The 12,309-nt window shown below is 42.2% G+C and overlaps 1 protein-coding gene across 4 annotated transcripts in view; it reads right to left on the bottom strand.

Moving 5' to 3' along the window:
* The window catches only part of sptan1 (spectrin alpha, non-erythrocytic 1), a 158,017-nt gene that overhangs the window by 93,353 nt on the left and 52,355 nt on the right, over nt 1-12,309 (bottom strand). For all 4 annotated transcript variants that reach the window (XM_061801913.1, XM_061801914.1, XM_061801915.1 and 1 more), the window contains exons 12-19: nt 11,721-11,798; nt 11,483-11,638; nt 11,150-11,354; nt 10,886-11,067; nt 10,521-10,764; nt 589-711; nt 289-506; nt 94-186 (exon numbers count right to left, since the gene is read on the bottom strand). In XM_061801913.1, coding sequence (XP_061657897.1) covers nt 94-186; nt 289-506; nt 589-711; nt 10,521-10,764; nt 10,886-11,067; nt 11,150-11,354; nt 11,483-11,638; nt 11,721-11,798 — 1,299 coding nt within the window. The remainder of the gene's footprint in view (nt 1-93; nt 187-288; nt 507-588; nt 712-10,520; nt 10,765-10,885; nt 11,068-11,149; nt 11,355-11,482; nt 11,639-11,720; nt 11,799-12,309) is intronic.

Genomic DNA, 12,309 nt, shown 5'->3' with positions numbered 1-12,309 from the left:
AACAACATAATTAATTAAAATTTAAAAAGAATAAAAGTAATCCAGGATCATATTTTCTCAACAGCGCAACTTCAGGACATGAGTATATTTTACCCTGCATGACATAGCCTGCTCATTTAGGGCCTTGATACTACTGCCATAAGCACTCAGGTCAGACATCAAGGCCTCATGTTTCTTTAGAAGAGCCTGTAAAGACCATCAAATTCAGCAATTATAGTTATGGTAGCTGTTAGAAAAGTAAATAATATGCTAATTAAGTCAACACACTCCACAACGGTATATACATACCTCAGCAGAGTCTTCATCTTTGCCATAGTCTGTACTTCCTACAATGGGTTCCTTCTCCCACATCCAAGACTCAGCTTCATTGCCGTCTGCAAAGTATTGTTGCGCCTGCAGAGAGTCTTCAAGGTCCTGTCTTCTCTGAGAGGCCTTGGCCTTAAGAACGTCCCAGCGTCCATGTAGCTCAGACAGTTTAACTTTCACATCCTCAGCAGCAAAGTGCCCTAAGTATTACCATGAATATAGGAGAAGGGGGACTGTAAATCACACTTATACTAAACAAAACCTACAAATTAGAATCCCTACCTTCTTCCACCATGTCCTCTCCTTTCAAGGCGACTGCTTTTATACGAGGCTCATGACCAGTGATCTCACCCTGGAGGGCCTGGTGCTTCTTCAGTAGATTCTGGACACCAATAAGATCTTTGCCTAAAGAAATATATATTTACTTGATTTATGATCTTGTTGGTTTTTGTGATGCTCTGCATTACAATGACATGTAACACACAGCATGCTACTGACAGTGAGTTGGGAGTATTGAGGGGCTCACTTACATAGTGATGTGAGAAAATATTGGCCCCACTCTCTAATTCTTTTATTTGGGACTATGACAGGAAAAGCTCAAGAGTTGGTTGACATGATGATTAGGATAAAGTTTCATTTATTGTTCATCCAAGAGACCAGGTGGAAAGGTAGTACTTCAGTGCCACCGTCTCTAATCTGTACATCATGGCCGCCCTCACCACTGTTTTATAAACTTTGCCCTTCATCCTAGCAGAGACTCTTCTGTCACTTAACACACCAAGCTGTTCCAGCCTGCTTGGACCCATTTCTTCACTTCCTTACCACACTCACCATTGCTAATGGACATAACAGGAAGCAGAACTGAGGTGATGTAGTGAAATGAGTGTTTCTTTGTTTTAAAAGTTTCGTTTCTTTTCATCTTTTCTGTGAAGCTTAGGTATTGCAAAGTGCCTTTTCTTTTTCCTGATATTTATTATTTTCTGTTATGCCAAATAAGTGGAAAGGAATGTTTCTCTTTGATCGGTGAATTGGATGTTGATTGATGTGACCGAGTACTCTATGATCAATTGTTGCTGTCTCAGTTTTTGACAGAGACTGCACGAGTGCCTTCTTGTCACTGCACATTTTGTCCGGAAGAGAAAGGCATTGAGTTGTGAATTCATGTCTCTTCACTTTGCTCCTTCCGCAAGTAAAACTGTCATTAAAAGCTTGAACTATAGACAAACTATGACATATATTGTTCACGTTCTGGCGAGCATTAATTTGTGTGGCGCAAGCATTATTTTAAGCATCATATTGATGTCAGATGATTGGCATTCTAGAGTGGCATTACGTGCGACCGCAGAGCAGTCCATTTTGTCCGGCATACATGTGCCGACTTTGTGTCGCGTGCAGTTGTGTTCCATGCTGTTGTGATAACTTTGTGAATATGTTGTAGTATTATTGAGCTAAAATGAAAAAGCACTTTATTTGAATTGTAAATACTGTATATGAAATTAACACTTTTGTACATGTTTCATATGTGACAATTTTGAAACAAAACATGTTCTTGTTTTGCTGTAAACTAAATAAAGTGGACTTTGTGTCCGGAAGAGAAAGGCATCACGTGGTGAATTCATGTCTCTTCACTTTGCTCCTTCCACAGAGGAACGCCACAGTGGCAGAAATTAAGATATTGAGGTTCTCGCTTGGAGTGAGGAGGTTGGATAGGATTTGAAATGAGCTCATTAGAGGGACAGGCATAGTTGGATATTTTGGAGATAAGAGGTTTCGAGAGTGCAGACTTCGATGGTTTGGCCATGTCCAGAGGTGAGTGAGTGAGTATATTGGTAGAAGAGTGCTGAGGATGGAGGTGCCAGGCAAACAAGCAAGAGGAAGACCAAAGAAAAGGTTGATTGATGTTGTGAGGGAAGACATGAGGACAGTGGGTGTTAGAGTAGATGATGCACGAGATAGGCTTGGATGGAAAAAGATGACACGCTGTGGCGACCTCTAACGGGACAAGCCAAAAGGAAAATAAGGAGATATTTCTTGCACTAAAACATGTTTTAATTGTACTTTTTGGTTTCAAGTGTTATTATTTTTGCATTTGAATGCTTTTCATCATGTAAAGTGCATTGAGTTACCTTGTGCATGAAATGGGCTATACAAATTTGCTTTGGAGACTTCCATGGAACTGTTAAAGAGGCTAAATTACTTAACTTACTACTTTTGCTGCAAATGAACCAATACTGGAAAACGTATATTTTATTGTAACTTTGATTCGTAATATCCTGAACATAATGTAATGAGATTGTCATTACAATAACAGTCATCAAAATTCAGAATTTTTCTCACATGCAAATTGCTGAAACGCTTACTTTTCAAAGAGGGTGTATTCAATTCCATTACGTTAAGCGCTTAAGATGTCAGTACTTTACGATTGTTGCTCAAGGTGAACCAATTAATCGACAACCAACTGGAACAAACAAAAAAATAAAAACATTTAAAAAACACTTGGCGATTAACATCGGCACACTGAGTAATTTGATCGACCAACAAACTGCAACAGGAAGCTCCGAAACCTTATGGCTTTGAGGGTTCATCCAGCCATCCATTTTCTGAGCTGCTTATCCTCACAAGGGTCGCAGGAGTCCTGGAGCCTATCCCAGCTATCATTGGGCAGGAGGCTGGATACACCCTGAACTAGTCAGCAGCTAGACAGATAACAGTAGCACTCACATTCACACCGAGGGGGTATTAAGAGTCTCCAATTAAGGCATGGTTTTGGGATGTGGAAGACAACCCACGGAGGAACGGGAGAACTGGCAAACTCTGCAATTTGAACCCCTGTGAGGCCAACACTCTACAGCTGCTATGGTATCACTTTTGTTAAACCATCGCATGGTGGTCAAGGAAGGGTGTTAACACAAAGACACGAAGTAAGCGATAAGTGTGTAGATCATCCACAGCTGCATGTATGAAATTATGAACACAGTTAAGTATTGTTGTGGAACAGTATAAGCACATACTACATACTGTATTTGTTGGGACTTTACAGCAATCTGAACGGCTTAATTGGTATGGGCTGATAATTTGATAATTTCCATTTTATGCTGATCGGGTTTAATGTCATAACTTACTGATCTGATCAAAGTCATTGATTAGCTCCACAAAAGACAATATTTCCACGTTGTCATCGTGTACAGTGTATTTGAATCCAAAAGCTGGTTTATTTTTAGTCTTATAAGTGTCTTTTGACATAGTACTGTAAATACCTTCACTGGTCATTTACAGGGAAGAAAATAAGTATTTGAACACCCTGCTATATTGCAAGTTCTCCCACTTAGAAATCATGGAGGGGTCTGAAATTTTCATCATAGGTGTATATCCACTGTGAGGGAGATAATCTAAAAACAAAAACCCAGAAATCACAATGTATGATTTTTAACGATTTATTTGTGTGACACAGCTGCAAATAAGTATTTGAGCACCTGTCTATCAGGTAGAATTCTGACCATCAAAGACCTGTTAGTCCACCTTTAAAAGTCCACCTCCACTCCATGTATTATCCTGAATCAGATGCACCTGTGTGAGGTCGTAAACTGCATAAAGACACCTGTCCACCCCAAAGAAATAGTAAGACTCAAACTTGTAACATGGAATGCAGCCCTATGGGGGCACAAACCAGTGCAATCTGTAGGCCGGTCCCAAGCCCGGATAAATGCAGAGGGTTGCGTCAGGAAGGGCATCCGGCGTAAAAACCGTGCCAAACAAATATGAGCGTTCATCTAAAGAATCCCATACCGGATCGGTCGTGGCCCGGGTTAACAACGCCCGCCCCCGGCACTGCTAACCTGCAGGGCGTCGGTGGAAATTCAGCTACTGTGGGTCGAAGACAAAGAAGAGGAGGAAACCGGATCCAGCGTCAGAAGAAAAAGAGGAATGCACAGAGCCTACAACTGAGTGTAGGGACTTTGAATGTTGGGACTATGACAGGAAAAGCTCAGGAGTTGGTTGACATGATGATTAGGAGAAAGGTTGATATTCTGTGCATCCAAGAGAGCAGGTGGAAAGGTAGTAAGGCTAGAAGTTTGGGAGCAGGGTTTAAATTATTCTACCACGGAGTAGATGGGAAGAGAAATGGAGTAGGGGTTATTTTAAAGGAAGAGCTGGCTAAGAATGTCTTGGAGGTGAGAAGAGTATCAGATCGAGTGATGAGACTAAAATTTGAAATTGAGGGTATTCTGTATAATGTGGTTAGCGGCTATGCCCCACAGGTAGGATGTGACCTAGAGTTGAAAGAGAAATTCTGGAAGGAACTAAAATGAAGTAGTTCTGAGCATCCCCAGACAGCGAGAGAGTTGTGATTGGTGCAGATTGTAATGGACATATTGGTAAAGGAAACAGGGGCGATGAAGAAGTGATGGGTAAGTACGGCATCCAGGAAAGGAACTTTGAAGGGCAGATGGTGGTGGACTTTGCAAAAAGGATGGAGATGGCTGTAGTGAACACTTATTTCCAGAAGAGGGAGGAACATATAGTGACCTACAAGAGCGGAGGTAGAACCACGCAGGTAGATTATATTTTGTGCAGACGATGTAATCTGAAGGAGGTTACTGACTGTAAAGTAGTGGTAGGGGAGAGTGTAGCTCGACAGCATAGGATGGTGGTGTGTAGGATGACTCTGGTGGTGGGTAGGAAGATTAAGAAGACAAAGGTAGAGCAGAGAACCAGGTGGTGCAAGCTGATAAAGGAAGAATGTTGTGCGGCCTTTCGGAAAGAGGTGAGACAGGCTCTCGATGGACAGCAGAAGCTCTCAGAAGACTGGAATACTACTGCTAAGGTATTCAGAGAGGCAGGCAGGAGAGTACTTGGGGGGCCTTCTGGTAAGAAAGGGGAGAAGGAGACTTGGAGGTGGAACCCCAAAATACAGGGAGTCATAAAAGGAAAGAGATTAGCGAAGAAGAAGTGGGATACTGAGAGGACTGAGGAGAGGCGAAAGGAGTACATCGAGATGCGACGTAGGGCAAAGGTAGAGGTGGCAAAGGCTAAACAAGAGGCATATGAAGACATGTACACCAGGTTGGACACGAAAGAAGGAGAAAAGGATCTCTACAGGTTGGCCAGACAGAGGGATAGAGATGGGAAGGATGTGCAGAAGGTTAGGGTGATTAAGGATAGAGATGGAAATGTGTTGACTGGTGCCGGTAGTGTGCTAAATAGATGGAAAGAATACTTTGAGAAGTTGATGAATGAAGAAAATGAGAGAGAAGAGTTTAAGAGGCAAGAGTGAAGGACCGGGAAGTGGAAATGATTACTAAGGGGGAAGTCAGAAAGGCACTACAAAGGATGAAAAATGGAAAGGCAGTTGGTCCTGATGACATACCGGTAGAGGTATGTAAGCAATTTGGAGAGATGGCTGTGGAGTTTTTGACCAACTTATTCAACAGAATACTAGCGGGCGAAAAGATGCCTGGGGGGGGGGGGGGGGGGGGGGGCGGCACTGGAAAGGAGAGGAATGAAGATTAGCCGAAGTAAAACAGAATATATGTGCGTGAATGAGAAAAGTGGAGGGGGAAGAGTGAGGCTACAGGGAGAAGAGATAGCGAGGGTAGACGACTTCAAATACTTGGGGTCAACAATACAGAGCAATGGAGAGTGTGGTCAGGAAGTGAAGAAACGGGTCCAAGCAGGTTGGAACAACTGGCGAAAGGTGTCTGGTGTGTTATGTGACAGAAGAATGTCTGCTAGGATGAAGGGCAAAGTTTACAAAACAGTGGTGCGGCCGGCCTTGATGTACGGATTAGAGACGGTGGCACTGAAGAAACAACAGGAAGCTCAACTGGAGGTGGCAGAAATGAAGATGTTGAGGTTCTCGGTTGGAGTGACCAGGTTGGATAGGATTAGAAATGAGCTCATTAGAGGGACAGCCAAAGCTGGATGTTTTGGAGACAAGATTCGAGAGAGCAGACTTCGATGGTTTGGACATGTTCAGAGGCGAGAGAGTGAGTATATTGGTAGAAGGATGCTGAGGATGGAGCTCCCAGGCAAAAGAGCGAGAGGAAGACCAAAGAGAAGGTTTATGGATGTGGTGAGGGAAGACATGAGGGCAGTTGGGGTTAGAGAGGAAGATGCAGGAAATAGGCTAAGATGGCAAAAGATGACACGCTGTGGCGACCCCTAACGGGACAAGCCGAAAGGAAAAGAAGAAGAAGAAACTTGTAACATGGCCAAGACCATAGAGCTGTCCAAAGACACCAGAGACAAAATTGTACAACGCCACACGGCTGGAAAGGGGTACGTTAAATTGCCAAGCAGCTTGGTGAAAAAAGGTCCACTGTTGGAGGAATCATTAGAAAATGGAAGAAGCTAAACATGACTAGTATTCTTAATCGGAGTGGAGCCCCATGTAAGATATCACCTCGTGGGGTCTCAATGATCCTTAGAAAGTTGAGGAATCAGCCCAGGACTACAAGACAGGACTTGGTCAATGACCTAAAAGAGCTGGGACCACAGTTTCCAAGGTTACTGTACTGTACTAAGACGTTATGGTTTGAAATCATGCATGGCACGGAAAGTTCCCCTGCTTAAACTAGCGCATGTTAAGGCAAGTGTTAAGTTTGCCAATGACCATTTGGATGATACAGAGGAGTCATCGGAGAAAGTTTTGTGGTCAGATGAGACCAAAATGTAACTTTTTGGTCATAATTCTACGAACAGTGTTTGGAGGAAGACGAATGATAGGTTCCATCCCGAGCACATCATTCCTGTTGTGAAGTATGGGGGTGATAGCAACTTTGGAGTTGTTTTTCTGCACACGGGACAGGACGATTGTACTGTATTAAGGAGAGGATTCAGAGCATTGAAGATGGGTCATGGTTAGGTCTTTCTTGACAATGACCTGAAGCACAAGGCCAGGAAAACCAAGGAGTGGCTCCGTAAGAAGCATATCAAGGTTCTCGCGTGGCCTTGCCAGTCTCCATACCTAAACCCAATAGAAAAACTTTGGAGGGAGCTGAAACTGCGTGTTTCTCAGCAACAGCCCAGAAACCCGTCTGATCTAGAGAAGATCTGTGTGGAGGAGTAGGCCAAATCCCTCCTGCAGTGTGTGTGTGAAACGTTTGACCTCTGTAAATGCATACAAAGGCTACTGTAGCAAATATTTACATTGGTTTTCTCTGGTCTTCAAATGCTTATTTGCTGCTGCATCACACAAATCGTTGAAAAAAAAAAAAAAAAAAATCATACTTTGTGATTTCTGGATTGTTCTTTTTAGATTATCTCTCTCACAGTGGACATGTACCTTCGATGAAAATTTCAGACCCTTCCATGATTTCTAAGTGGGAGAACTCACAATATAGCAGGGTGTTCAAATCCTTATTTTCTTCACTATATGGGAACCGCAAATGGGTAAAAGTACTCTGTACAACTTTTACACAATGTCGGACGTTGAAACATTGATCTCGTACCTGTTCTAAACGAAGAAGATTTTACATCTTGCGCAAATTTTAGAGGAATGGTTCCTATAAGCACAAATGTCTCTTGTTCTTTGTTCTTGCTGATTTGTTTTTCTTTGTTCTGTATGTCTTACCAGGGCAGCACAGTCTGCAGGAGAATAATTCCTTGGGTGTTTTTTGACACACCTGGCCAAATAAAGCTGATTCTGAATAATCAAGGTATTAAAAAAATGTGTGATTACCAGATTAAATCAATATTAATTTGGAATGGATGACGTCAACGGGAGTGACCCCTGCGTCGCCCCTTGTGTGAAGGAATTTTTAGGTTACTTGTGTAGACCTAACTTTTAATTTATGGGGAACCATGTTACTTGTTTTCTGTGCATAACACTTGAGAGAAATTATTATCATTTGTTGATTAATTTCATAAACCTTTGTTTGCGTCAATAAATCCATTCACGTTCTACGTTATAGTGGCTCATTCTCCTCACTCAAACAAAATGATGCAGATTGCGAATTTTATAGTTTTAATAGGAACTAACAGTTGAATCTCCACTAGACCAGATGATATACAACATGAATGAAGACAGACGAACACAGTGGTTTAAGAAGGTGAGTTGTGAGATAAAAAGGGGTGGGGGCAGAGAGCATCGGATGGCCAGACGCTTCGCAGAATTTGCTCATCTCGTTAATTCAACCCACATATGCACCATTCTGTACTTTCAGTAGGCTGCAAGGTTACACTTACAAGCGTTGACCAAAGTGGAGGCAGGTGGGTCAAGCTTCCGGGTTTAGCCCAAGGGAACAGATGCTCATTGGAGGTGCAGCCCGGGCGCATGGTGCCTGTTTGTCTGCTTCGGACACAAGCAAGTATTTTCGGCCATCGAGGCTGCTCTTTGACAGGTCCTCGTCACCTCTGTGAGGGTGAGACCGTGCAGCTTGATCGGGAAGGTCCGGGCCAACCCAAAAATGAGCGCTGGCCATGAAGAGCGTCAAACGGGCAAAGAGAGCGCCAAGCGTGGGGGGAGAGAGAGCATGTCCCCAAGAGAGAAAGAGAGCCAAGTGTGTGGTTGGCCTTTATTTATCCCTGGAGAAAGGACAAATGGGTGTTTTCATCCCCAAGCTTAAACCAGTGGCGAGACCAAGTCTCTTCTGATCCTTACTTTTCCTCCTAAAATTAATTTGGTTTAAACCAGTGGATGATATCAAGTACGAAATATTGGGTTTCAGATTACGAGAACATTTTTCCTCTAGTGTTAACTAGTCCCACGGTCGAAGGTTCATGTGTGATATGGGGTCAGATTGTCATGACTATCTCACTGTTTGCAATAACATTTGTGTTTCTTTTCTTCGCTGGCACAATTAACAGATATTCAGGCCAGCAGCAAGGTAGTCACCAGTGGTGTTCATTCTATTGTTCAAAATATATTTTTGTCCTGTTCTCCTTAGTATTAGTGAGAAAGACGCTTGGTCTGCCACCGGTAAGCCTCGATCTTGCCTCACTAATTGTCCCGACCCACCGGCCCAAATGGTGTCCCTTCCAAGTGGGCAAGAGATCCCCTGGGTCCAGTGTTTTCTCTGATGTCCATTGCCAATCCACTTTACGGTGTGCCACAACAATTATGCCATCCCGTCGTTTCTTGCTGTGGGAATATGGCCCAAGCGCCGAACTGCAGGGTGTCATCTTCATGTGTCATGTTCGCTACATCTCATACTACCACATCCTTTCTTCTATAACTGGGCTTTACCTTGTCAACTCAAACATGACCTGTTACACTCATTACTATGGCCATGACCACAACAATCGATCATGTGTATTGTGTTGAGCAAAAAAAAAAAAAACACAAAAAAAAAAAAGGTGGTCACCGGTTGTTGGGAAAGATGTTTGTTCAAGGATCGGTTGAGGAACAGAGTATTCATTTATCATATTTAGTTGCTACGAGCTCACAAGCATGCACCCTAGGAAACTAGTGCTAGCACTAACAGTTGTACAACCCAGCATTGTGTAGAATAGAATCATCCTCTAAAGTTTCAGTGTGTGAAGTAATTTAATTACAGAAAATTAGCACCTAACATTACGGTCATGTTGTAATGTTGGTTTGACTTGATTGATCACAGTAAATTTATACAATATTTTTGAACATACTCAGTATGCAGTACACAAGTATATACTACAGTAATTTAACAAGGCATTTAAATACACATTGCTCCTTCTTGTGATTGGATCGCTGATTTTTTTTTTTTTTTTTTTATCATGTAAAGCCTAGTATCGTATGGCTTGGCGGCAGTGGCACAGCCAGTTGGGTCTCCCTATTCTAAACCCAGAAGTGTATTTCTTGCTTGTGTGAAAGCTTATGTGCAATGTTGATTACCTTTTCCATCTGCTATCAAAACTCAAAACCAGTCACTCACAAAAAGTAGCTGCCGAATCCCGTGTACTACGAGAGCTCCATTCAATTTGGTTTCTTTGTTTGGTGTGTAGTGGGCTTAACTGACCTGAAATTTCACAAGATCAGCTGAAGTTCATCATTGTTTATGGACAACTTTTGAAGCATATTTTCATAATTTGTCAAATTTCACAACTTTTGGAGGTTCTATTGTAACAACAATTAAATAAATGGTAAAATTTAGAAAATCTGTCTCAATGTTTGGCATCAGGTCTTGCTTGCCGCATGTACCTGAAATGATTTCAATTTTGAACAATTGCATCTGCCATTCTGCTAATTTAGTGTTAAAATGCATGACTTATGAAGAATACATTAGAATCAGTTTTACCTCGATTTGAAGAGCCCGCAATGGGCTCCTTCTCACGTATCCAAGTTTCCTCATCTTCAATATCTCTAAAAAGTTGCTGGAGACGAAGAGAGTCTGCCAGTTTCTGTTTGCGTGCAGTCATGGGCTCACTGAGGGATTCGTAACGAATGACTACAGCATCCTGTTTCTTCTGAATGTTGTCAGCATCAAAGTGCCCAGCCTCTTGGAATTGTCGAGCCTGGATTATTATTCCATCAATTCGATCCTGGAAAATAACAAATATGTATGAACTGTTACTGTTACAGTGTTAAACACCAAAAAAAGCACTATTCAATACCATATGACCGTTAATTACTGTAACCATGTCTCATTGTTTGATTATGTACCTGGTGAGCAGTCACATCAGCATCTAGAAGTGCATGTTTCTTCTGTAGGTTCTGAACACTGGTTAAGTCTTTCCCATAGTCCTCAGAGGTCAAGTGACCCTCGACCTCATACAGCCACAGCTCAATGTCCTCTACATTCCTGTTAAATTGTTGCTGTTGGTTGGCCTCACGGAGCTTGATGCCTAAACAATAAAAATGTATTCTGCATTACACTACTACTATTGTTGATGCAACTCCTTGCAATCAGTGATTTTCAGGTGACACCTTTGAGCTCAGTGGCTTCCAGTAGTTTTTTCCACAGACAGCTGACTTCTTCCATACGGCAGGCCACTTCAGTGGAAGCATAATGTTTCCCATCCAGCAACTCTTGTCCAGACTTTTGCAGAGCATTAATACGGCTCTGGTTAGCTGATAGCTCTGCTTCGAAAGCCTGGTGTTTTTGCACCTTGCCTTGCAGGTTTGAAGGGTCCTGATGTCAGATAAAATAAGTAGTGCATGTAAGAACATGTGTATTTATATAATGTTTCTATAATCCCTTAAATAAAAAAAAAAAAAAAAATCCCAACTTCACTTTCAAAATCAACTTCCAATCAGTACCTTGTATGCTTCATCACTGGCAGTCTTCATCTTCTCATTGATCCAGCTCTTGAGCTCATCAGAATCCCTGAAGAACTGCTGGAGGTGGAAAGAATCCTCCAGGGCGGAACGTCGAGACTGAGCTCGTTCATGCAGGGCATTTCGACGACTGAGAAGCTAAAAAATTCATTTTGAAGAGAATATTAAATAGTTATTGGTCGTTTTAAACCAATAAACAAGTTAAAGTATATATTCTTACGGCATCTCTGCGGGTTGCCACATCCTCATACGCATAATGGTTGTTCTGGATAAGTTTGGTTGCAAATTCATCTAAAGCCTAAAGGATGTAGAAGGCAAAAGGGTTTTTATTTTTCAATAAGGATATATTGTGCATACATACAATGTGTGTCAGAAAAGTTCCAAAAAAAAGTTCCAAAAAAAAGTTCTCAAATTAAGTTTAAATCAGGTATTTTAGCTGTGCTTAAGGTAGTGGTTTTCAAACTGGGGCAACCAGTTTTCTTCCAGCGCAATCACCTGCTACCGCTTTTTCAATTTTAAGTTGTAGCAGCACTCCTACCACGAGACAACATCTCAAGGGCTAGGAGGGATGTTAATCTCCCAAAAGGGTGCCGTGCCACAAAACGTTTCAAAACTGTTATAAGGTAACCCTTCAGCCCAGTCTGAGGTCCTGAGCACACTGGAGAATGTTTTCATCCAGGATATACCTGTACGTGGCCATATTCATCTTTCCTTAAGGCCCTGACTCGTGGAGGGCTTTCATGATGCTTGACATTCTAGAATTTTTTCCCATCTCGTGACTGCATCTCTGGAGCTCAGCCACAGTAATT

The sequence above is a fragment of the Syngnathoides biaculeatus genome, chromosome 17, assembly GCF_019802595.1.
Source record: "Syngnathoides biaculeatus isolate LvHL_M chromosome 17, ASM1980259v1, whole genome shotgun sequence".
Taxonomy (NCBI): Eukaryota; Metazoa; Chordata; class Actinopteri; order Syngnathiformes; family Syngnathidae; genus Syngnathoides; species Syngnathoides biaculeatus.
Note: the sequence above shows the minus strand (reverse complement) of the source record. Positions and strands in the feature narration are given on the sequence as shown.